The sequence below is a fragment of the Saccopteryx bilineata genome, chromosome 6, assembly GCF_036850765.1.
Source record: "Saccopteryx bilineata isolate mSacBil1 chromosome 6, mSacBil1_pri_phased_curated, whole genome shotgun sequence".
Taxonomy (NCBI): domain Eukaryota; kingdom Metazoa; phylum Chordata; class Mammalia; order Chiroptera; family Emballonuridae; genus Saccopteryx; species Saccopteryx bilineata.
The window spans coordinates 46,150,859-46,178,338 of NC_089495.1; the positions used below are offsets into that span (position 1 = coordinate 46,150,859).

The 27,480-nt window shown below is 38.5% G+C and overlaps 1 protein-coding gene across 1 annotated transcript; it reads left to right on the top strand.

Annotated features, from left to right (window-relative positions):
• Nucleotides 1-3,659: 3,659 nt before the first annotated feature.
• On the top strand, nt 3,660-27,480 carry SLC10A2 (solute carrier family 10 member 2). Its single transcript, XM_066235264.1, has 6 exons — nt 3,660-4,173; nt 11,369-11,487; nt 17,680-17,768; nt 18,814-18,989; nt 22,138-22,295; nt 25,212-27,480. The coding sequence occupies exons 1-6, from the start codon at nt 3,797-3,799 to the stop codon at nt 25,328-25,330; spliced, it is 1,038 nt and encodes a 345-aa protein (XP_066091361.1). The 5' UTR covers nt 3,660-3,796; the 3' UTR covers nt 25,331-27,480.

Genomic DNA, 27,480 nt, shown 5'->3' on the forward strand with positions numbered 1-27,480 from the left:
GGACTCGCTGCTCTTCTATCTCTGTGACTTTCTAAATAAGTATATGCTTGCATTTGAGTTCCTTGGCTCTGAATCCTTTCCTTAGATGAACTCAGGGATCAAGGTCTAACACCTGGTTTTATTCAACATTAAAACTATGAACATTCTAGTTTTTGTCTTTCTGGAAACTCAAGTTATGGATTTGTTTAGATCTTTACCTAGGACTAGAATGTCTGGGTCTTAAGGGATGTATATATATAGTTAGCTGTAATAGTTTTTGAAAGTGGTTATACCATCCTCCATACTTTTTTAAGGCTTCACACTTATTCATAAAAGCCTCAACAGTTGGCATAGAATCTTTTTAATGAAGTAGACCTAGAATTTCTATCTTTTGAATCCAAATCCAGTACTTCCTGCATTCAGTAAATGTTAAATCCTTCTTTAAACACCACTTCTCTCTTTAATTCTTTGCTGCCTCTTTCCTTTAATGCCACTCAGATAAATGGACAGCTAGTCATTCGTAGACTATTCTCCCCAGGGTATTTTTGCCTCTCAGAAGGTCAGTGGAGACATCAAATAATAACTCTATTTGTGGGAATTTTAGGATCCATAAAAGTTCAGTCAATAAGAAGGAAAAGGAAAAAGGAGAGATCATTTCAGTCACAGGGAAATGTTCAACGGAATCATTCAAATCCCAAATGACTGCTGATCTGAGCAGAGCCATCCCTGATGGAACACAATAGAAAACAGAAAGCTCTTCCTTTATCCTGTGAGCTTCAGGGCAAACACTTCGAAAAGCTATTAAACCCTTATTCCTCCTTAGTGAGACACAGAAACAATAAGGAAGCCTGAGAGGTCAAATTGACCCACAACTTGCTGTGTCTGTACCCAGCAGGGCAAGAGCAGGAATTTGCTGCTAATTTCTTAAACATGGCCTGTACTTAAGTCTAGTCTAGTACATGAGGAAACTGAGCAGAAAAGATTGAGAAAGATGACAATGGAAATCAAACCCCGAGCTCCTGATGACCCACTCAGGAGTGTATCTGTCCCCTGATTCTGTGTTGTAATTAAAAATAATCTTTTTAACATATTCAGATATTTTCCATATATCCTGGTCTGATGCATGCATTTACATGCAGCTGAAGTTAAAGAAATTAATTAACTGTGAATCATTCCAATACTTGAATGTAAGGCCTCTTGAGCCTAATGTGCAAATTTATGTAAAAACAATGTGAAAATTAGAAATGTGTTGGCACATTTTTTAAAACCAGAACTGTAGCACTCTGTCTAGTCAAACAGACTGCTCATTTGCAAGTTGTCTATATGCAAAGCATTTTGCCCCTGGGAGCCTCAAATCTCCTTAGCAAGCCTTCTGAAATTTGAGAAGAGCTTAGTTCTGAGCCTGCTATCTGCTCTCCGCTTTCTCCTTATTCCAGGAGTGTGGACAAAAGGCTAAAAACAGTGTGGCCAGAACCTGAAGACCACCCTGGGAAACACAAAATTGCTCCCTCCAACCTACACAACTCAAAATTCCCTTTGCAGACTGGAGCTGGCTTGTTTGTGGGTAGGTCCTGGACCAGCTTTTGGAATCTCAGTAATGTTTGACGTTGAAGCAGAGCAGCTGCTTTGAAAACTGCTCAAGACTACAGATGGGTCAGGCTCTGGATTCCGCAGTTCTGCGCTCAGCCTCACCCGGGCTCTGAGGGAGTGCTAGCCCTGATAGGAGCCCAGGAGCAGCAGCAGGGGGCGCTTTTAGCTCATTGACTCAAGGCCCACTGGCAACTGAGCCAAGAAGTGGGTCAGAGGTCAGTCCCAGGAGATGCTTGGAGAGGGCCCGCAGGGCAGGGCCAAGTCATCGTGTGGAGAACCCTTCTGGGAATTACCTAGCTAATCATATAGCTGTGGGAGTGGAAAGGGCGATGGGAGAGACAGGAGGATCTTCCAAGGACTGGCAGCGAGCCAGACAGAGTGAACGGCAGCCCACCCACACAGGATAAGGCAGGCAGCGGAGCCTGACAGCTGAGAAGTCACTCCTGCGACAGGAACTGCCTCAACAGTGAGTGAGAATCACCGTCAAGTCTAAGATGGCTCGGGGTTTTCCCAGCAGCTGAATCCCAGATTAAAGGGACAACATCCCTATGCCCCCAGCAGCTGGGACTTTTGACTCCATTCATGCTTCTGCTTGATGGCCCACTTTACTGACAACAGCTCCTGTCTACGCAAGTTATGCAAAAGATTAATTTTCCATATTGAGTTGTTCTGTAAATGCCTCTTTCATTTGTGACCAGTAAATTCAATTTCTCCAGTTTTGATCGTTGCTGTCACCCTGGCATTGGTATTCTAAAGCCTTGATACTCAAAGTGTGGTCCCTGAGTTAGCATTATCACCTTCAATTCTCAGCTTGTCAGAAATTCAGACATCTGGGGCCCATGCAGACTGCTAGAGTCAGAATCTGCATTTTAACAAGGCCTCCAGGGGACTCATGAGAAATTCTGTTCTAAGGTATTTCTCTAACACCGAGCCAAACTGAGTTTCCATATTTCCTGTTATCAGCCAGGTAACTTTGAACAAAATACTTCGTTCCCCTAACTCTCAAGTCCTCATCTGTAAAATAAGGATGCTAATCCTACTTGATTTAAGATGACTACATTGAACAATGTATATTAGAATTGGTCCTATAAATTGTGAATCATCCTCAAAATATTCAATTTCGGTTCTATATTGCATCCTAACTAAATGGTTATATTATAAACTCCTGAGAACAAGAACAATCCCTCCTCTACCTCTTTTTTATCTTTTCTATACACCATGTGCAGTACTCTGCCCATAATAAGGTTCAGACTATTTGACATTTACAAAAATCAACTTTCTTTGCAACCTCCAACTACCTTCTCTCTCTAAAAAAATAATTCTAATTCCAATTCCTGACTCCAAGCACAAAAAGTTCCTGTCACTTTGACCTTATCCTCTGAGGTTCATCCCTCTAAATAATTGTGTTGTCACTATCTATAAAGCACTTTGTTACCATGGCAACACATACATAATTAGGTGTGTGAGTAATTTAAGGGTGGCTCTCTTCAAAATAGTGGGTGGTCAGCTGCCCTCCCATCAGACAGTACAGAAAACATTCTATCCTCCCGAGTTACCCTCCCATAGGTTTGCATCAGGCCACACAAGTTTCTTGAACTTACGCATACTTTATAAACACTACAGACCAGTAGGAGCAGACAGATTGATACAGTAATCTGTCTCAGTTGGAAGGGAGGGGAGGAAGAAATTGGAGGTTTCAGTTTCAGTTCAGGGTCTGACACTATTTTGTGATTTAACTTGGTACAGGGTACTCAACTTTTCAGGACTCGAGGCCTCCAACTCCTTTACTTAAAGAAGATGAGTGAATAACATGCTTTCTTACAGCTTCACCCCTCCAATGTTCTGTAATATCAGAATGTCACTTAACTGAAATTATGCAACAAACCTCCCCAGCATTAAACATTAACATAGCTCTTTTTATATGGCATGGTCCATTACCATGCCAATAAATGATTAATTATAATTCTCTGTCTGGACCAATAATTTGGCAGGACTTCTATGATTCATGATATGTGCTGTGTTGTAATGTTACCTCTTGAAACTGACATACTAGCATTTATTGTTTTTTATTGCCTCTCTGAGGTGGCTTTTGAAAGAGACACCAAATGACACATTTAGAAAGGGTTTAAAAGTTTGACGTGGTTGCAGTAGGCATTACTTATCCAGCGAGAAGCGGAGGATTGGTACTTCTGTGGATTTCTGTGACCATTAGAGCCAAAATCCAGCAATGAATAATTCAACGAGCTGTTTGGCCACTGCAACAGTTTGCAATGGTTCATCTTGTGTGGTATCTCCCAGCAATTTTAATGCCATTCTAAGTGTGGTCCTGAGTACCGTCTTGACCATTCTATTGGCTATGGTGATGTTCTCTATGGGATGCAATGTGGAAATCAAGAAATTCCTGGGACACATAAGGCGACCGTGGGGCATATGTATTGGCTTCCTCTGTCAGTTTGGAATCATGCCTCTCGTAGGATTCATCCTGTCAGTGGCCTTTGACATCCTCCCCGTCCAGGCCGTGGTGGTGCTGATCATGGGATGCTGTCCTGGTGGAACTGCCTCCAATATTTTGGCCTATTGGGTTGATGGCGACATGGACCTGAGGTAAGATATCTAAACCTTCATGTACTGCAATTACATTGAATTAATCTCTCAGAAGCTTATAGCATTGTGAATATCCATCTGTTGTGCCACTGAACTAGGGTACAACTGGAGAATTAAACAGAAGAAAATAAATGCATTCCTCACCTTCCTGCACAGCTGAGATTGTATATTAAAATTTGTGGGTTATATTTTATGTTTGTGTTTTTTTTTTATCTAATTCAGTTAACAGGGAGTTTGATAATTGATGTTTAACTTTGGAAAAGATTCAAAGTTTTTTCTGGTTTTTTTTTTTTTAATCTTTTCCATGGTCTAGGAGCTCCAACTGAGAAAGTTTTCCTTGTCAGTATCAAAAAGGAAAAAAAGAAAAGAAAACCTTCTTTGAGGTGATTACGAGCTCTGAATGCAATTATGAAATCAAATTGTTCATTAAATATTAGAATCTACGATGAGACAATAGTCAACTCCACCAAACACAGCATGATCTTTGGACAATATTTTTCTTGGTATAATGACTAAGAAATAATTTGTACATTTGTTTCACTTCCACTGGTATTAAAAGAAAAAAAATACCTCCAGCAGCTTATTTTTTTTAATTATGCTTACCTGACTATAAAATAAACAGAAAATGACTTCTCTGCTTCCCAGAAAGTAATCTACATTACAACGTTTTTCCAATTCATCTTGCACAGTCTGAACTAGCACTAGGAAAAAAAATAACTAATAGAAAGAAGATGAGGCGTTAATGTGACGAGACTGAGAATTTTAATGCTGCAAGTAGAATAGACAAATAAGTGTCTTTTTGCCTACCTCACAATTCCTCAGTTCCTCTGAAAGGTATGCATTTCGGCAAAGCAGTCAGATGTTAATGTGTGCTTATTAAACATTGTACACTAGGAACTCAGCTCTGTTAATCACCAGATACTATACTCAGAAGAGAGAAACTCTAAGTGTAGAAATCTAAGCACTGCAAAATGTACAACTATTCCAGGTTGATCCGCTACCTAGTAAGCAATTGGAAGCCAGCCACCACATCTCAGCTGGTGTTAATTTTACCAGGTGCTTTAGAAATACCATACAAATTATATACTTTCATAGTGCATATTTTTCATGTAAGAAAATACCGCATCTTCCTAGCAACAGATTTTTTTTTCCTTTAGGAAAGTCCTGCAAAGAAAGAACAAAGTATGAAACATGCTGTTTGTGTTTAGTTAATTTATGAACCACCGTATAGTAGTAAGGTCTTTTTCGACTTCAACTTGGTTTGACCTGGACATAGGCACACAAAGCTGAGAATTCTAAAAGTTAGTTGACGGGAGTGAATTAAATTGAATATGAAGCCTTGACTTCCACTAAACAGCTCTGACATAACACTTGTTGACCCTTGACCAATACAGGTTTGAAGTATGCAGGTCCATATAAACATGGATTTCTTTCAGTAAATACTGTGCATATATTTTCTCTTCTTTACAATTTTCTTAATAACATTTTTTCTTTAACTTACTTTATTGTAAGAATATAGAATAGAATATATATAGCATACAAAATATGTGTTAATTGACCGTTTATGTTCTTCTTGAGGCTTCCAGTCAATAGTAGTTAGCTTCTGGCTATTAGTAGTTAAGTTTTGGGGGAGTCAAAAGCTATACATGAATTTTCTGCTGTATGGAGGTGGGAGGAGGTCATACCTAACAGTGATTCAAGGATCGGCTATATTTGTAACTTTTTAACAAAATAGAAGAGTCTTGTATCTCAGCATAAAATCATACATGTAATCATTCTGTAAGATAGAAAGGTATTTGTGATGCTGAGTTGTTTGGATATTGCAAGCAATTCTCTTCTACTGGCTAAAACTGTAAAACCTTAAACTAAAAGCTCCAAGTTACACTTTTCTGGGGTTTTAAGGAAATCTTATTTCTCTTGAAACAGGAGATGATTATATAATCTAGTCTATAGTGTTTAGCAATACCTGTAAGAAACAATAATATTAAGAAATAAGAACCAAAAGCAGGATTTGAAAACTTATCCTTCAGCAAGTCAGAATAAGCCCCATAATGGGAGGGATGGCTTGGAAAAACTTAATTTCATTCTAGAAAGTTTACACTCCACAGGTCCCCCGTGTCTTCAAAATAACATCAACACCTCTTCAGTCCAATGGCAACCTCTCTAGCAATTTCACCTACTAGAACTCGAACAATACCTAATAAAAGACTTTGTGCACCCCAAATAAATCCCACTTAATCTCATAAACATTCCTCACACAGGACCTACTTACTCTCCCAATTCTCACGCTCTATTATGCTATTTCACAGCCCAGAGGATGAGAAACAAATGGAGGAGGGGAGTAAGAGAGGCAAGCCTGAGACCCACAGCATCAAGTGGTCCCAAAAGTTTTACCTCAAGAGAAAAAATCAAAATGCCTTTAGAATAAAGAGGATCACATCAAGTACAGCAGTCTCTACGCTGTTTATTTTAGGGACAAGCACAGTCACCCACAAGACATGTATTTTAGTGGAGCAAGTAATGTTTACCATAATGACCCATTATCATTAAGAGGAGGTTATGTTATGTTGCTAGGTAAGATAATGCTATACATGCAATGTATAGTTAGGGGAAAACTGTTCAAACATTTCTTTAAAGCCAATTAAGAGAGTAGTACATCAGTTATTGGGGAAGTTTTCCATCACTTTTTATTTTTATAATAGTGAACACTGGAAAACTAAAGTTTTTTGACTGTTTAGAGACAACCCTAATACCATTTATATTTCTAGTTCTGTCCTCTCGGAACTTGACCTTCTCCGTTCCCACTTGAACTCTAGCAGTGGCAGTCACATGATCGTTGATACCAGCAGGTGTAAGGTATTTTTCCCCGCCGAGAAGGAAGGAACAGGTCTCAGAGCCACGAAGTGTGGAATAGCAAAAAGGCTTTATTCAGTACAGAGCGCGCATCCCGCCCGGCAAAGTTCCCTGGCCCCGAGGAAAAAAAGATGGAGGCCAGGTGGAGGTCAGGGAAGTTGCACACAGAGAGACCCGTGGGTAAATTTAAAAAGGGGTCCCTCTAGGGAAGTCAGGCTAATATGACGTAGAGAAATCTCACTGGCTGACTGTCAGTCGCTTTTTTTCCAAGGACTCCTAGGAAGTTTCTTTTGGCGCGCTTGGCTGTGGGCAGTCCTAGCCAAAGTTCGCGGGCCTGGGTTCCCCACATGACCATCCCTCTATCCACCGACCTTACAGCAGGTACCTGCACTCATTGAACAGACACCACACAGGACCAGCAAAACAACTCCACCTGGCTTTAGCTTTCCTGGATGTGGCTGCTGGGGAAGAAACCAAATCACCTTTCCCTCACCCTATCTCTTCCAAACCTGGGAAACCATTGTATTATATTTTGAAATCTCTAGTGACAAAAAAAAAAAAAAGAAGAAAAGAATAAAACTACATACACATCAACAAAACATACACACACAAAATAACAAAATAACAGACCTTCCTTGCTCATTGAAATACAGTAGGTGATATTTCAGCCCCTTCTCTGATTCCTCCTCCTCCACTCCAGTGTAGAAAGTTATGAGAATCTGATCAGTGCACAGGTATTCTTACCTGTTCTACCTGTTCAATGAGTGCATTATACATAAATTCTTTCAGGGAGAAATAATGGTGACATTTTCAGGTGTATTTGCTGAGCCCCAGGCCCACCATCCAGGGGCCACAGAGACATCCCACCGTCTTGTGTTGGCTTTAACCCCAGAGAGTCCCTGGTTTTGAATCTTTCTTTTCCTTGCAATGGCCTTGACTATACCATGCCAGGACTTTTCCTTCTCACTTTTCTTCCACATCCTTTTCTCACATTCCTCCAGTTTTCTGCTGCCATACACTTTCTACATTCCCTTTCATTATTTTCTAGATTCAAGTTTTTTAGATTTCCCTACTGCATCCTTTGTTCTGTGGCGAAATATTGTTATATTGTTCATCTTCCTGTCACTGTAGTTGTTCAAGATCCCTGACCCTTAAATTTATTACAAATTTAAAGCAGTCCTTCTCATTTTAACTACCGAAATGTCTAGCTCTTCTTTAAGAACGAACCCAAAACTATCTGATCTTTCCTTTATTTTTCCTCAAAGTTACCAAGTGTTGTTTTTCGCATGTAGCATATCTTTTGATTTTACTGGTTAATATTGATTAGGTACATACAATGTAAGTACTTGGTATGCATTGCTGTGTTTAATCCTCAAAATAATCTTCTGAGGTCAGTGCTATTATTTTCTGCATGTGAAATAAAAATTTAGCCTCATATTCTTGACCAAGGTCACAGAGTCGGTACATGTCAGAGTCAATATTCGAACCCAGACCTATTCACTTATCCCTGTCCAGACTCTCAGCCTTTGTGTGACATTATTTCTATAACTTACCATATCTTCACTTTCTAGCATCACCTATACACTTTCCTTTTGATCTTTAAAATGTGGTATTTCACTTCTAATATGACTTCAGACTTTTGCATTTCTTATTTATCATTGACTTCATCAAATTCCTCAACATTCAGTAAAATCTTATTTATTGCTTTTATTTCCAAAAAGAAAATATAATTCTTCCTGGTGATGAATAGAGCTACAGCCAAGAATTAAAGACAAGGATTCTTTTTTCTTTTCTTACATCTTCTCTTATTCCAATATAAACTCATGGTAGTATTTCTATTGTTGACAACTATGTGCTTTATAGGACTTCAAATTTCTTTTATGTAAAATGACTGTTTTCTTTTACTAATGAATTCCCATACATTGCTTCTCAAAATTATTGATCTGAGAATTCTTTCCACCTCAGTTTGAGGGGTTTGATGGTGTTCTCATAATAGCTCAAATGCACCGACGTCCCACCACCTCTCCTCACATCCCAGCAACACCTCACTGTCAGGGTGTCTCACTACGAAAGCTAAGCCACTTTCTCCACCCACCCGTCTTGTCTCTCCTGTGGCTTTTAAGCAACTGCCCTTGCCCAACTCAAAACCATGATAATACTTCAGAGCCAGTCTGAGCAATAGCTCGGAATAAAGCTTTCACAAGGAAATTTCAAAGAAAAACCAGGAGAGAAACTAATACCTTCCAAAAATTGTTCTAGTTTAAAACACAAGACTTCTTTAGGCTTCCTTTCACTGTGACCCAGGCAGTGAATACTGCTCTTCTCCGCCACCACCACGGTCATCCTCTCCACCGGGGAAGGCAGAGCAGGGCGCTGGGGTAAAGCTAACTTCAGTATCGGATGACGTTAAATCCATTCTAATTTATTTCTTTATATAAAGGATAAAAATAAAAGAATGGCATTAAAATGAGGAAGGTAGAGAGAGAGGGGAAAATCTTTAAGAAACCCCAGTACTTTAATTTTAAGCAGGACAAAGTACAATTTATAACAAATTAATTTGTTGTATAGTAGGACACTGTTTAGCAACCTATTTTGTATCTAAATTAAGTTAACCTGTCACTATAACCAACTGAATATTTTAGAAATGTTTTTCATACACCCTAGCATTAATTATTGTTAGACTAATTTAATTCTACTGAGACAAGTATTTTTTTTCCAAATTCTTTAAAATACATTTTAAGTGAGATCATTTCTTTTTTTAATTAAAAAAAATTATTAGGGAAGTTTTGTCCCTTAGTAAATATTGCCCCCACCTTTTATTTTGCCAAATTTGTGCTAAGTTTGATGCATTGAAACAAAATTCCTCACTTCTAGCTTAGCATTGTATAGAATGATTGTATGAGCTGTTTTTTTGAGGGAGGCAGGTGGTATTTCTAATTTAGCATCCTCCTCCAAGTCAACATATAATACCTTTAAGAAATTATTACTTGCCCTGCCCAGATAGCTCAGTTGGTTAGAGCATTGTCCTGAAGCACAGAGGTTGCTGGCTTGATCTCCGGTCAGGGCACATACAGGAACAGATTGATGTTTCTATCTCTCTCTCTCTCCTTACCTCTCTCTAAAATCAATAAAAAATAAACAAACAAACCAAAATGAAATTATTACTCTGATAGTTTCAATGCTACAGCTATTGGAGAAAGTCTTTCAGAAAAATTTCTCTGATTGCCTGATTTAGGATTATGTTGCAATATAGCACACACTATGGTTGGATACAAAATAACATCAGCTATTAGTGAGCACCTTGCAGTATTCTAAGTCCTGGACTCACTGGTTTAGTCAGTCCTCATAGTTTATGAGGTGGCAGTGATTATGATCTACATATTACAGATAAGAAAAAGAGCAAAGAGAAAGAAATTACCCAAAGTCATGTAGTAAGTGGCCATGCCTGCTTCCAACTCAGGCGGTGTCTGGCTTCAGTGTCTAGACCAAGTATTAAGGCTCTGTTCCTTGAGCAAAAAAAAATCTCCCTCACACACAGAGCACTTTACTGGGAGCAGAAAGACCTGCTTATTACCCAAAACCTCTCTTCCACCCACTGTCACGATGCTGAAAATAACATCATTCCCTATCAATCCTTCCATGTCAAAAGTCAATATCCACTCACTTAGCCAGGTCCACTCACTGAAACACAGATGTCCCCTGGAGGAATGTGCAAGCCCCTGGTCTTTTGAATACACATTTGATCATTTTTAGCTGAAGTAGAATCCCGGCATACCCTGCCTGCTTTTATGTTTTCTTCGTTTGGGGGGTTCAACTTCTTTTCTAAAGCTATGGGCATAATGGGCAGCAATTTGTCTCTTAAAGGAAATATACTGAAGCTTCATCTCTTGTACATACATTCTCCTCCAAAGGGCCAGCAAAGCCCATCTTGTCCCAATGAAAACAGACATAACAAAGCCCCTTGGTGTCTCTTTTGTATAAATATTTTGCCATTTTCTGATTGAAGGTTCAAAGGGTGGCACATTCAAGCACCTCGGATCTTGTTTAATAATGAATTTAATTGTCCATTAAAGATCTTCAGTGATTCTTGAGAACCAACAGGGAGAGAGGGGATGGCACAAGACAAAGTAGGAAGACACCAAATATGGATCTCACCAGTTTGCCCAAGGCTGAAAGAAGCCTACACAAACAGGGGTGCATGTATATTTCTGTCTGTCAGATCAGATGCTGCTGCTAGTTGAAACAGTCTTTTGTAGAACTTTTTAATCATGAATTGAAAAATGAGACAACCTTTCCCCAAGAAAACTCAGGTGGCTGTATCAACCTGCCCGTTTCCTTTCAGCGTCAGCATGACCACATGCTCCACACTGCTGGCCCTGGGAATGATGCCGCTATGCCTCCTAATCTATACCAAAATGTGGGTCGACTCTGGGAGGATCATAATTCCCTATGATAACATAGGTAAGTCATTCCCTTGCAAGATTTATGAATATTATTCTCTACTCTCTGATTATCCCGGCTATGTTCTCAAGCTGAGCTCAGACCCAGCTAGTATTTGCCTCTTGTCCCAGCGGCAGTTTGTGCCTAATTAAGATTTCCTTACAAGTCACTGCTGTGTTTGAATTAGAGTTGATAGAATCTAAATTCTAAACCTTGACACCATGGGAGAACCTGTTTTTTCCTCCATCGAAAACACCAGAGAGAGAGAGAGGCCGATTTAAAGACTCCCCTGCCACAGCTGTCTGGACCTGAGAAGGACAAGTTACTATATTTTCCCTAACCCACAGTGCAACCAATTCTGAAGAACAGGAGTTTGCTCCCAGAAACTTAGATTGAAAAAATACAAAAAAATCAGTCCACTAATGATTTAAAAATAGGACATCCAGTAAGCAATCACAAATGTAGCAATAGGAACCTATCAGAAGAAACATATTGTTTATAACACTTAACTGTGAGCTACATCTTGATTCAGAATTTGATTTACTGGCATGATCTGTGTGTCATGCTCCAGAAGTTAAATGGCTACTTATGACTCTGTCTCCATTCACTTCAATGCCCAGATATTCACCTCTATTCTAATAGAGCATTTTTTCTTGTTTCTGGGACAATAAATAATTGTGGAAGACTAAGTTGTTGGTGTATCATGGTGTCAAGAGCAAGATGGTTCCTGGTCTGTCAAAACCAGGAGCTTCTGATAGAATGATCGTCATAAAAGAGGAGATGTAGGTGAAATAGTACATCAGTACCAGTCACCAGGTACATTACATGCTGAATAATTTATTTTCACCTGATCTTGAGGATAAACATCTCCTTGATGAGCCGCCTCAGAGAAGTATGTAGGTGTCCCATTGAAGGGAGCATGTAAGTGTAAGGACCAAGAGAAGATCAGAAAATAAGCAGGGCACTAATGGAACAGGGAACTTAAGGGTTACAGGCAGGTCCTGCTCCTGTTCTGTTAGGAATAACATGCCCAAGGTCGTTCAAGAAGCAGAGACAGATAGGGACCCTGTGAGGCTGAGAGAGAAAAAGAAAAAGAAAAAGAAAAGAAAAATGTTTGCATTCTATTGGTTAAAAGACCCTTATCAGAAGTTTATGTTTGGAATTCGCCAATGAGCTAGACCCCAGCCCCTGTTGCTATGCTATGTGCAGCCCCCTTAGCAAATAGGTTACCGCCACATCTGCTTCTATATTATGCTTGCTCACTTATAATATATAAGGGCCTGGCTGTAAGCTCCAGGCGTGGCTCCCATTTGCAGCTCCTTGTGAGCACGGTGTCTCCGGACATCTTGGGAGTTCGCCCCTGCGCAGGTTAAACTGGCCAATAAAGTAACATCTTAACTCCTGAAAGTCTCCGACGTTTGTTCTTGTACCCGGTGGATGTTACAGTAAGCATAGGCTAAATGGTGACTCAGCAAGACGTTTGTAAAAGAGATTCTATTGGCATGGGAAGCTAGACCAGCCAGCACTTAAAATCCCTTCCATTTCTAAGGAAGACTGTTTTCTCTGACAAAACAATATTTGTAATAAAGCATCGACCTGGAAACGCTGAGGTCGCCGGTTCGAAACCCTGGGCTTACCTGGTCAAGGCACATATGGGAGTTGATGCTTCCAGCTCCCCCCCTTCTCTCTCTCTCTGTCTCTCTCTCTCCCTCTCTCTCTCCTCTCTAAAAAAATGAATAAATAAATTTAAAAAAAAACAATATTTGTAGTCTACACAACTGAATTAGAACAAACTTTAGAAATACTGATTGGGGATGATTTGTGTTGCAATATTTTCAATTAGTCAGTCTCTTCTCTCTCCCCATTCCTCCCATGGCCATTAAACAAAAATAAAATAAAATAAAATAAAACACATTAAAAAAATTTTTAAGTGGTCTTCCTTTGACATACCCGCTCAGTATGGGATTTCCAAGTACAAGTTCCTTCTACTGACGCTTTGGAAACTACTCCATATCAGCCATAGACTCCTGCAGCAAACAGGTTTGAGGATGGGCCTCCACAACCAGCTGCCTGTGCTTACACTGCTGAGTTCTTGGCCTGCTCTATTGAAGGACACCTTCCTCAGAGGTAGAGAATGCACTTTTCTTGAGTGGTATACACTGTAGACCTCCTAAAAAAAAACTGTCTGGAAAATGAAGAGCTTTAATTCTATATTATTCATTATTTAAGAAAAGAATTTAAGCCTTAAAATATTCTGTGGAGTGCATTTTCTCCTAGAAAATGCCCTGTAGCAATATGAGTTATGCTCACGATGGTGTGTATGATTTATACCACATCTTTTATTGCGAGTAAAATTTGAAAGAAAGCAAAGTGAGAAAGAGTAATTAATAATGCAGACAAGGGTCATCAAATAAGTAAAAGGCAAAAAAAAATTTTTTTTAAAGAAAGTAGGAAATAGAACAGAAAGAAAAGATAAAAAAAAAAGTTTGAAAAACAAAGATATTAACACTGTTTACTTTCCATTCTGCCTAGGCCTATTTCCAACCTAACCTCTTTGCTATTGGTTTTTCTAATCTTTGCATATAGAAAACAAACAACCTAATTACTTCATAAGTTGTTATCACTACTTTTTAGATGAGGAAGTTGGGTCAGGGTAACTGTTTAATTTGTTCAAGATGACCATGTGACAGGAAATGCCCCCTAGTCTGCCCTCCACTCTACTCCGTGGGCGGGACTGCTTGGCCCCGGTTCTACATAGTGCTCACCATGCTCAGAGGATTCAATCAACACTTGCTGATCCCCTCCAGACGCTGACGTCTGGATGGAGGAGGAGGCAGCTCCTATGCCTGGTACCACTGAAGACACACTGCTGTTGTTCTGCTTCTCTCTACCCCACATTTGAGAGTGCCACAAACCATGTGCCTACTACATCACCTAATTTCCATAATACTGTGAGATAGACATAATTTTACCCATTTCACCAGCCTGGAAACCAAGGCTCAAAGAGTTTAATTGATTTGCACATTTTCCACAGTCTATGAATAATCTTCCTCTCAGATGCTATATGGCTTCAAGTTCCACCACTTGTGTGTCTTTTCCAGTCAACTTCATGTCCTGGGAAAATTTTACCGGGCTTCATATGGTCAGGAGAGGAAATCTGCTATGGATTTCAGCAGGGGGTCCTCCTCACTTCTTTATTCAGTAGCTTTGGGCTGTTCCAAAAAGATAAAGCCTCTAGCAAGAGGGGCCAAGTATGGGGATGAGATTCTTTTTCACTGATCTAACCATTAAAAATATACGTTACCAAAACCTAACCTCACACATTCCAAGCACAGTATTTGCACGTAGATTTAAGCTACCACACAATACAATCAATTCATATTTAAGATGTTTTAATTCAAGTCCTAACACCACAAAATTTAGGAATAATCTGGAGACCCAGGGGAGGAAATCTCCTCCTGAAGTAGCAAGACATAAGGATACCCAAAGGGGATTTTCCTGAGGGTTGTTACCAGTACAGAGAGTCCTTGGGTTATGACATAATACTGTTCCTATGTCAGTGATGTAACACAAATTTTGGTATAAGTCAGAACACACCCTAGCCGAAGTCACTTACCTATCCTAACACAGTTGTAAAATCATAATCTTGAACATAAAAACACAACTAAGCCATAGAAAAAGGAAAAGGACATAAATATACTGTACTGTATGTACACTGTACTACAGTAACAGAAAAAAATGACCAAAAAATGAGTGTAAAAAGAATTACTTACCTTTATTCCTGTGGTTGGCTTGCACACTGGAAGGGACATTGCAAGGTGGCAGAGAGTGACCTGTTGGGAGGAGGAAGCTGGAGAGGCAGGAGAACCTGCAGAAGGTGCTGGAGATACTGGATCAGGTGAATCAGGATTGTCTAAGGAACATGCAGGAGACGCTGGAGATGATCCTACCTGTACTGCAGGTGTTTCATCTCGAGAAGCAGCTGATGTAGAGGTTACAGGATCTGTTGCAGGCCTCTCTACCTTCTTAAAGAATTGTTCTAGGCTAGTCTGAAAAGTTGATGACTTCTTCTAATCAAACTAGTTTGCTCACATAGTCCGTAAGTATGACGCTAATGGCATAAGCTGAAACATTTATGTCTCAATTTTTTTAAGTTTTTATGGCAGTGAGCATCAATCATAAACTCAAAATGTTGTATGTTGAGAGTGTTGTAACCTGAAGACCTTATTTATATAGCTAGTGCTCGACTTACGACCACAATTGGTTCCAACAGACTGGCCGTAACATGATTTGGTCGTAAGTTGGGTAGGCTATATGTACAGTACTATGAAATGATGTTATAAAAATCTTTAAGTCATATTTTATCATAATTTTCTTTCATTATTGTTATATATCATAATTTTCTTTGTTCATTTTATGCCATTATATCATCTCTACACCATTTTGTTTCTTATTTTTACATTCGTCAGGTTTAAGTAAAACACTTACATTCCAGTACAACTGGTTTAATATTTGCAAAGACAATTTCCTCTTTGTAGACATCTTGCGAGGGGTTTGATAAAAAATATCCAAGACACAAAACACAAATTGCTGTACCGAGTCTGGGATAACAGTTGAAATGGTGCACGCAGAGATGGTAGTGCTGCCAGAAGCTGGTCTGCACTGTCTTGCGCCCAGGTGGGCAACGCTTGTGCTGCCAGATGAGGAGCAGTCAAGGCTAGCAATTGTGGTTGTAAAGTCAAATGGTTGTAAATTACACAGGTCATAAATTGATCAATATTTGTAGTATAAGTGACTCTTTTCGGTAGCCATTGTTCCATCATATTCTTTTTACTCTACCAATCATCATTTTTTCTACTTCTGTTTTTTCCTTCTCTTAGTACCCTTAAACACCAGAAGGCTACAATCACTTATGTTTTTTTCATTATCATATTTTTTTAAATTAACATTTACAGACCTGGGATCTAGAATCCGTTTTCCAGTCCTAGTTGAATCTACTCCATATTAAGCAACTTCTGCCTTCAGAATTTCAGAATTCTTACCAGGTAGCTCAACGCTAGAGTGTAAGCCTGGAGTGTGGATGTCCTAGGTTCAATTCCCAGGCAGGGCACACAGGAGAAGCAGCCATCTGCTTCTCCACCCTTCCCCCTCTTCCTTTTTTCTTTCTGTCTCTCTCTTCTTCTCCCACAGCCATGGCTTGGTTAGAGAAATTTGGCCCTTGGTGCTGAGGATGACTCTGTGGCCTTGCCTCTGGTGCTAAAATAGCTTGGTTGCTGAGCAACAGAGCAATGGCCCCAGATGGGCAGAGAATCACCCCATAGGAAGCTTGTTGGGTGGATCTGGTTGGGCCGATGTGATAGTCTGTCTCTCTGCCTCCTCACTTCTCATTTAAGAAAAAAAAAGAAAAAGAAAAAGAGAATTTCATTATTCAGTTACACTGATTTAAAAGGAAAAAGAAATGACCTATGTTAAGTTAGAAGTTTTTGGTGCTATATTATATAAAAGCAGCTATTGCACAAATAGGTATTAAATGATGTGGAGAAGCAAAGCACATGGTCTTGAGATTAGCAGTAAATTTAAAATGGTAAAACTGAAGTATATCTATTTTATCTGGCTAGGTGAGCATAACCCTGCAAAGAATTATAATTAATTGAGAGGTCACTAAATGTATTATCTGACAGAAAATTTAAAGCATGCTTTTCAACTATTCTGTCACTTCTCTGCCCTAGATTTGAATAACCAAAGTCAGACTTAACCAGAAGTTATTAACCCACCAAAAGCCTGAAGATATTTGAACTTTTTATTTTATTTATACTACCATAAAGTGGCAGACAGGTATAAAATACTATCTATATCTCTCCAAGAATACACACACACTTTAAAAAGATATTTTTCCAGAATATAAAGATCCAAACCAAATAAAAAAAGATTCTGACAAATGGAAACTAAAATAAAGTGATTGGCAGTATAAGGAACTCTAAAATTAACCTAAGATTTAGGTAAAGGATTTATATCAATATTATCAATATTACATTATTTACTGAAGTAGATAAAGGAGAGGTTTCTTTGTTTGTTTGTTTTTTAATTTTGTTTTGTGTATTTAAGGGAGACTGATGTATTACCTAAATATTTTTCAAGATGTTTACTATTTTGTTTTCCTTTTTCCTTGTGCTGTGTGTCATGTTGATCAAATTGCTCTTCTGCCATTTTTAGGTACGTCTTTAGTTGCTCTTGTTGTTCCTGTTTCCATTGGAATGTTTGTTAATCACAAATGGCCCCAGAAAGCCAAGATCATACTTAAGGTAAGTGGTCCATGCCATAGGTTACACAGTCAAATGCTCCACAGTGTGAGTTGAAATGATGTCTTTTCAGCTACTGTATTGGTTTTCTTATTATAGTATAAACCTAATTCTGGAGGAGAAGGCATTAAAGTTATTAGATATACAGTAGTGTTTTAGAATGCCCTTCCCTACTCTATCCACAGGGCTAATTTCTACTCACCCTTTGAGATACCCAACTAAACTACTACATCTTGGTTTCATCTACTCTGTACCTCATAGCACTTTGCTCTTATCTCTGTTATGTGGGTTTGTATTATTAAATATATCTACACAGTGATCTTAAAAAATAGATCATATCTTTCTTATCTCTGGATTCATATAGCAAGTTCAGTGTCTAGTAATTATTAGGTGATATATATATAGTAATGTGTAACCATTCATTCTCCTTCACCAATATTCTAGCTGGATAACATAGATATAAAGATGCTATAAATTTACACATAGATGATACATATATATAAATATAGATATAGACATAGACAAATATTCTACTGATTGAGAAACACAATCAGTTAGTTGGTATGTTTTGTTCCTCTAGACCGAAAACCAAAATCTAAAATCTAATTATTTTGAATGTCAAAGGGAGAAAACAATAGCTACAGTCACTTTTGTTTGCATATGCCTTTAACTTTTATAGAGTTGATTATCCATTTTCTCATATTAAAGTCATAAAAGATGATTAGGGCAAGATTTTATACTCAATTACAGATGAAGGAACTAAAACTAAGCAAGGTTTCATTATTTATTAAAAGAAGGGGTGGAATCTGGAAGCCAAATCTTCTAGTTTTTATTTGGTGGGTTCTCTTCCTCCCTGACAGAGATCATTTGCAAGCTAGAACATCTTCAGGCTAATCAAGCACAGGCACTGTATGTCTTGTTATTTTCCTAAAAATTAAAATGCGGGAAAAGCCAGCATTTCTAGTGGGCTGACATGGCCATCAGGTGAAGAATTCACTGAGAGGTAACTTTATCACAACTGTTGGGTCTACTTGTGTCTTTCTTCCAGATTGGGTCCATCACAGGTGCACTCCTAATCGTGCTCATAGCTGTGGTTGGGGGAATACTGTACCAATCTGCCTGGATCATCGCTCCCAAACTATGGATTATAGGAACAATATTTCCTGTGGCTGGTTACTCTCTAGGGTTTTTTCTGGCTAGGATAGCTGGTCAGCCCTGGCACAGGTATGGTATTTTGATAAAGCTAACTGGGAATATTTATACTGTAATAGCTGTTGTATTCATTTTCCAGGGCTGGTCACAAAGTACCCCACATGAGCTCACTTAAACAACAGAAATTTATTGTCTTATAATTCTGGAGGTTAGATATCCAAAACCAATGTGTAGCAGCATTGGTTTCTTCTGAGGAATGTGAGGGAGAATCTGTCCCAGACCTTTCTCTTTAGCTTGTCAATTAGCATCTTCTCTCAATTCTCTTCACATTGTCTTCCTTCAGTGCATGTTTCTGTGTTCAAATTTCCCTCTTTCATAAGGACACCAGTCATGTTGGATTAGCTGTGGTCAACAAACTCATTAGTCAACAGAGCTAAATATCAACAGTACAACAATTCAAATTTCTTTTGAGAGCCAAATTTTTTAAACTTAAACTATATAGGTAGGTACATTGTTACTAACTTAATTAGGGTACTCCTAAACCTGCCTTTGAACCACACTCAAGGGGCTAAAGAGCCGCATGTGGCTGGCGAGCTACAGTTTGCCAACCACTGGATTAGGGAGTATCCTAACTACTTTTTTTTAACTAACTATATCTGAAGTGACCTTATTTCCAAATAAGGTTATGATTGGGATGATACAATTCAACCCATAATAGCTTTAAATACTGATTACAAATTTAAAATCTTTCACCTATAAAATTTATCCTATTTTTAAAACTTTGTTACTCTAAACAGACTCATTCACTCCTAAATTATGAAAATCTCCCAGAAAAAAAATACTGATTGGTATTTTGCTGAAATTCTTCTTTACCATTCCCTATACAATGCAGGTTGAGCTCTTCCATTGTCTTGCATCTTTATTCTCTAAGCAAAGTAACTTCAACATAAACACTGAGGTTGGCCTTGTAATATACTAGGATTCCTCCTGCCAGCAACGAGATGAACTCAGCATTCCAAGGTACTGACGATTAGAACAGGGTTGAGCATTTATGGGCTTTATACTGAGTGAAAACATTCCCTCTCCTCCTAGCCCATCTTAATCAATTAGGCAGAAGAAAAGGTTGGTACTTACGTGAGGTTAGGATAGAGACGAGTAGCCCTGAACAATGGAAAGAATGTGACATGAGTCAGATTGACCTGGTTTTGCACTTTGAACACTTACCAGCTATGGGACCTCAGGCCAGGCACTAGCTTTTTCTCTGACTTTTCTCATCTGTAGAATGAGGGCAGTAACAGCCGCCTTGCGGATTTTTGATCAAGATTTAATGATTAAAAACAAAACCGGCCCTGGCCGGTTGGCTTAGCGGTAGAGCGTCGGCCTGGCGTGCGGGGGACCCGGGTTTGATTCCCGGCCAGGGCACATAGGAGAAGTGCCCATTTGCTTCTCCAACCGCCCCCCCTTTCTCTCTGTCTCTCTCTTCCCCTCCTGCAGCCAAGGCTCCTTTGGAGCAAAGATGGCCCAGGCGCTGGGGATGGCTCCTTGGCCTCTGCCCCAGGCGCTAGAGTGGCTCTGGTCACGGCAGAGCGATGCCCCAGAGGGGCAGAGCATCGCCCCCTGGTGGGCAGAGAGCGTCGCCCCTGGTGGACGTGCCGGGTGGATCCCGGTCAGGGCATGCGGGAGTCTGTCTGACTGTCTCTCCCTGTTTCCAGCTTCAGAAAAAATACAAAAAAAAAAAAAAAACCAATTTAACAATAAAACAACTATAACAAATACTCTATCTTGACTGTTTTCTCAGCCCTTATCCATGCTCTGCACTGTTACTGTACAGATAATGGAATCGAGTAGCAATTTTTAACCTTTTTCATCTCATGGCACACATAAGCTAATTTTTTAATATTCTTAGGCACATCTAAAACTATATTATAGTTTCTGTTAATCTGACAAAAAAAGTAGGTATAATTTTGTTTTATTCACACCATATGGCTATTGTTGCATTGGCTGTTGACCATTTTTATTGGACAATCTAAGAAAAAAAGGTCAGTTCCCCTGACTGAATAGTTAGGTATTGTATATTTTAGAATTTCTTGTGGCACACTAGTTAAAAATTACTGGCCTAGCCCTGGCCGGTTGGCTCAGTGGTAGAGCATCGGCCTGGCGTGCAGAGGTCCCGGGTTCGATTCCCGGCCGGGGCACACAGGAGAAGCACCCATCTGCTTCTCCACCCCTCCCCCTTTCCTTCCTCTCTGTCTCTCTCTTCCCCTCCCGCAGCGAGGCTCCATTGGAGCAAGGATGGCCCGGGCGCTGGGGATGGCTCCTTGGCCTCTGCCCCAGGTGCTGGAGTGGCTCTGGTCGCAACAGAGTGACCCCAGGAGGGGCAGAGCATCGCCCCCTGGTGGGCAGAGTGTCGCCCCCTGGTGGGCGTGCGGGTGGATCCTGGTCGGGCCCATGCGGGAGTCTGTCTGACTGTCACTCCCTGTTTCCAGCTTCAGAAAAATACAAAAATAAAAATAAAAATAAAAATAAATTACTGGCCTAGAGTGAAATAAACCCCCTTTGCCATTTATGAAACATTAGTATAAATGAACTGCTCCTTTTAGTTTTATATATATATATGCACACATATATATAAATATATATATACCTGCTTTTAATGTAACATATTTATTCAGTATGTAGTTTTATTTATATTGAATAAATATATATTACTTATTAATAAATATATAATATATTAAATATAATATAAACATATATTCTCTATGTATATGTATACATAAAGATATAGATGGTTTATAGATAGATTTCACTGCTCAAGGGAAAAGTAAACTATTTGGTATTCTTTGTTTTACTGGACAAAATTATAATTTCCAGGTTGTTTGTTTTTTTAAATATGTAAAGAAAAAAACAATAAATTGTTGCTTTGTTTGCATATACTTTTTAAAGTTTACAAAGTTTTATATCTTTTTTATATCCATCATAGCAACCATAAAAGATGACTAGGGCAAGATTTTATCTATATTTATTTATATACTATAATATATTATATGTTATATTTACTCAATATAAATAATATATTGAATAAATATATACATTAAAAGAAGATATACGTGTAACATATATAATACTCATTCTCATTATATCTGCTTTTAATATAATACAATAACAAAGCAAATACAAAATAGCGCAATAAAAACATATATTCTCTTAACCCTTCTTTCAGGTGCCGAACAGTTGCTTTGGAAACAGGAATGCAGAACACGCAGCTGTGCTCCACCGTTGTCCAGCTCTCCTTCACCTTTGAGGAGCTGAATCAGGTGTTCACTTTCCCTCTCATCTACAGCATTTTCCAGCTCGCCTTTGCAGGAATTTTCCTAGGAAGTAAGGAATAATGCCAATCACATTTTAAAATGTTCTTTGAGAAATTCTGAAGTTCCTAATATGACGTTTTTTTAAAAAATAACCTATTTCTGTTAATGAATTATCTAAATTAAATTAATTGCTTTTTGTCTGGCAGTGAAAAAAAAAATGGGTGAGAAAAGCCGTAATATTAACATGACTTCCCAGCTGTATATGAAGTGATTGTACTTTTACCAAAAGGTCTAGTAAAGACAATGTTTCAGTGTAAAATATTGGAGGTCAATTCTCTCCATTGACTTCCTTTTCCTCAGTAACTAGGGAGGCATATTAACTTGTTAGAACCATTTTATTGGGCGCCTTCCTACATATTTCCAGGAACGCTAAACTGGTCATTTCTTTTTTAAAATATTGCCTTGATATGCTTTGTAAATACAGGATATTTATCAGGAAAATGATATGTATACATACATTTGTTTAAATGCCCATATAATTGAAACACTGAAACAAACGTGTCTTTTATTTTAAGTACTAGGAATAGCTAACCTGATTTTTTAATTTTACACTGACGTAGCTTTGACCCATTAGCCCCTGCCACCTGCTGGCCTTCACCTAGTTGAAACTTTTTCTACATTTTGTTTCCCAAGGACCAAAGATCTTTAAGCTCTTTTTAAAAAGTCTATCTCTTTTTTTTTTAACACAAAAACTTTTTTAAACTTCATGGAATTTTAACCAGGATTGCATGAGGAAGGTGAATGACACAAATGATGTGAATATTAAGTTATAAAATGCCCTGAAGTACAATTTTGTTTGGGTTTGGTTTTACATTTTTATTCTAATAGATATTCAACATGCCTGTGGGTGCTAATCATTCTCTACACCAGTATCTTCAATGTCATTCTTGAAACAGAGTCTACCTTTATAGTCTTGGCCTCTCTGAAATCTTTGCAAACCTTCCACTGATTTATCACTGATGCAGAAGACAGGGATCCATGGCCTAATTACCTTGTGGTTTTTTTTTTGTATGATACAGATATACCCAATTTGGTACACCTTGATATTTTTCCAAATAATTAGCTAGTGATGTCTACTAGATAAGCCAGAAAAAGTACATTCATTGATAGAGAAATTAAGTAGATTTTCTAGTTGAATAACTAAAAGGAATTCATGGATAAGCTGAAGGAATTATGGAAAGGCAGGCACTAGTATTGGTCTCATAATTTCCCACAGTGTTAGTAGCAAAATTTGTATTCTGATTGAATCCACATTTTGGTTTGAAAACAAAGAAGTCATCTTTACTAAGTATAAGCAATGCTTGGAAACATTATGGTTAAAGTATTAGAACTCTAAATATATTTTAGAACCAAAAAAAGCAAGAGAGAGAGGGAAGACAGAAGGAAGGCAGGAAGGCAGGAAGGCAGGAAGGAAGGAAGGAAGGAAGGAAGGAAGGAAGGAAGGAAGGAAGGAAGGAAGGAAGGAAAGCAAAGGAACAAGGGATGGAAGGAGGGAGGGAGGGAAGAACAGAGGGAGGGAGGGACGGAGGGAGGGAGGAGAAAAAGAAAATAATAAATAATAGTTTGGTTAAATAAAATCAGTTGCATAAATATAAGTTGAAGGCATCCCAGCTCAACAGTGTTTATAATAAAAATGTTGGGATATTCTAATTAAGCACAAGCTCAATTCACTAGGTGCAATATCTCAGTGGCTTCAAATCTAATATATTACTAGGAGTGTAGGGACCAGCCCAAGATGATACTGATCTTGAAATATTAAGATCTTTGACGTAAGACATTGTCTCTTTCAGCTGTATATCATAATGATAGTTAATATTTACTGAGCACTTACTATTCTCCTAGGGCCATGCTAGGCACTTTACTATTTTAACCCATTTAATGTTCACAAGTGCCCTAGGAGGTAGACAATCTTGTTATAATAATTTTATGTGTGAAGGACTGGAATTTGAGAGTAAATAAAAACTTTTCTTCCCTTGTGGACTTTAGAACCAATTAAGAGGTAGAAAAAATCAGATATTTAGATAGCAAAATAGCACTTTTATTACAGATAAAACAATTAGAGAATAAGGCTTAAAACTGGGACCAAAAGGGCTTGTTCACAATGCCCCCGTCCACTGCCTCACACATGAACACATAACACACTTATGCACACGTAAACTGCAGGTGCCTCCTTACAAAGCAGATTGCCCTTGTGAGCCAATCTAAAAAATATGCTGGAAAAAAAAAAATAAATAAAATTAAGCCCTGGCCAGATAGCTCGGTTGGTTGAAGTATTGTCCCAGTGCATGGAGGTTGCCATTGAATTTCCGGTCAGGGCACATACAGGAGCAGCATGATGTTCCTGACCCTCTCTTCCTGCCTCTCTCAAATAAATAAATAAATAAATAAATAAATAAATAAATAAATATGCTGAAAAATGGCTGCCATCAGAGACTGGAAGGTTCATGGCAGACAGGAAGACTGATCACCAATCAGCCAATCCCTCTCCTCATGGGAAAGAATGCATGAAGGCCGGGAGAGATGAAGCATTATTCCCGCTCAAGTCCTCCCACACAAACCACTAGACCAAGGTCCTGGACATCACCCATTAGCATTAGCATGTAACATAATTACCGAGGACTAGCACATTAACTGAGGGATGGTAGGTAGGGAATAAATGCTTACTGCTGTTGCTATTGGTGAGTACCACCTGGATGAGTCATGGGAGCAAGTATCCTGTACAGCTGTGTAGTAGGTCTTCTGGAAGTGCAGGCACTCTCCTTACCAACAGTGTTCATGGAACTAGGAATGGGGATTCCTCTAAGTAGCCTCCAGCCTACTGGATGTACAAACTGCTTTTTTGAGCCATAGCTTATAATCATTATCCAAAATAATTTTACAGCTAATTATTACAAAACTTTCTTAACCTCCTGTGTATCTTTTCTAGTTTATGTGTCATATAAGAAATGTTATGGAAAAAACAATGAGGAATTTCCACAGAGCAAAAATGGCGACACTGTCTCAGACTCATCTCTCTATAAGGTGAACGAAGGATTTCAATCATGAAAAGGGGACAAAGAAGAAGAATTCTAAGGACTGTACTTCAACTGGAACAATATTTAATTATTTGTTTTGAGGGAATATTTGGCAGAAAAAAGTTAAAGTGAAAACTTAGATTCCAATTGAATTCATATATTTATTGGTTTTGGTACCAAGGGACTGGTGGTCCAAATCTTTAACGTGACAAATATTTATATATATATAAATATTTTTGTGTCTTCAAAATATGCCAGAAAAAAACAAAAAACACTTTGGATCTCAGACGAAACGTGCCATAGGTAACACTGAGTACCTTGTAACTCCTGAACTGCTTACCCAGAATCTCAGAGACCATAGATGAGCACCTGCCTTTTTGTATGTTAAAATAAATCCAGTGAATTATTATTATAGTGATTAAGATTTTCTCCAGTATTTATGATTGTAAAAAGAATGAAATGAATGCCTTCCACTGACATACTATTATTATTTTGAAAATGTTGCAACTTATTTATATAACTTTGTAGTGTAAACTGGGCAAATATTCTGCTCACAAAAATTAGGGGATATTTTATCACTTCATATTCATTTTGAAATATCCCCTAATTTTTGTGAGTAGTATATATGACTTTCTATATTTAAAAACAAAAATTTTCACTTTACTGAGTGACAATTCAAAAGCAAACATAAGAGAAGAGTTACTAAACAGAACCCAGTAACCAAATCAGAATCACAACCATATTCAGTGATTTTGTATACCCACCAGACTTTTTCCTAAAAAAAAGGGGGGGGGGTTTGAATTTAGGAAGGTGCTCTTTAAACTCTGGAGAGGGACTTCCTCAATATTTGTCTGTATGAGGCAGGTCACACTGGCTAAGATGACAAATACTCAGTTCGTATGAAGCTGCACAGGAAGCATCATGGAGTGGCAAGAGGCACAAAGACAGTAGAGGGATCAGAAGAAATCCCATTATTCCAGTGGGATGAATTCAATTCAGTGGGAGATTATGGCTGATACATGGGAAAGCACAAATAACAGAAACCCATTGCAATGCATGACCAGAGTCAAGTAGATGTGCACAATAGCTATAGAAGAATGAAGTCAGAGCCATGGGAAAGTGACTATTAAACAGTATCTGAGAAAGATGAGGACATGCCCTGGTCCCAGATTAGGAAGGGCATTGCCTAGTGAGTTTCCTGAATATGGTAAGTAGGTGGAACAACAGGAAGCAAGAAGGATTTGCTCAATGGCAGTAGAGTGTTACGGCAAAAGGGAAACAACTGGCTGTGTTGAGTTCTCAATTATATTGTCTAATTTAATTGCCCTCATTCTGTAGCAAGATGCAGGCACATTTTAACTCAGTTCACAGAGGTTCTGTTCCATTTTCCATTTGGATATTTTTACTGCCTCACTGACTCCCTTTCAAAAGCTTTGGCTCCAAAGGCTCTTCTGCATTTGGGTAATGTGAGTTCAGATGTGCTGGTGCACCTCAGCATTACAGAAACACGAGTATCAACTCAAGTTAGCATTCAATTAGAAGGGTGAGGGATTCTGCTTTGCAATGTTGTAACATTCATACCTTTTTATACAAGATTTATATTTACAACTGAATAAGATCAGTAAGATTTATATTTACAATTGAATAAGACCCGTATATTTTTCTATCACTAGACAAATATATTACAAGGGACTGGGGACTTTTTATTAAAGGATAGTAAGGTAAAGCTGGTACAGATTTTCTTATTAGAGAGGGTCAAACCCACAGTGCAAAAGGAAGGCTTTCAGTCTATCCATAAAGTACCTCCCACACTTTTTACATCAAATAGAGAGCAGGCAGGTACACAAAAGACATACTGTGAATTTATATCAGAATTCCCACACACCCAAAGTCAAGGGCCTGGGTACTTGCAGCTACAGCAAGAAGGTTTGTCTTCTCTGTTGATCAAGATATGTGCAGGAGACAGAACTTTGCTTTCTTACATGATGTGGTATCTTGTGAGTGTTGCTTTTTTCCTAATGTGCTAGAGGAAAGAAAACTAGCTGAGTTTTATAAAATGACAGCTATTTTTAAATGACTCTGAAAAGCCAAATAAATTATGTATTTTAATGCCTTTGTGAATATCATATTAAACAAATATTTTATTTGAAAACCTTAAATAAACAAAAATAATTTTTGTAA

Excerpts from the sequence above, each read along its gene's own strand:
- SLC10A2 (XM_066235264.1), top strand. The coding sequence starts at position 3,797 with ATGAATAATTCAACGAGCTGTTTGGCCACTGCAACAGTTTGCAATGGT. Across the intron at positions 4,174-11,368 it reads GATGGCGACATGGACCTGAG|CGTCAGCATGACCACATGCT; the intron begins GTAAGATATCTA and ends GTTTCCTTTCAG. Across the intron at positions 17,769-18,813 it reads AAGCCAAGATCATACTTAAG|ATTGGGTCCATCACAGGTGC; the intron begins GTAAGTGGTCCA and ends TCTTTCTTCCAG.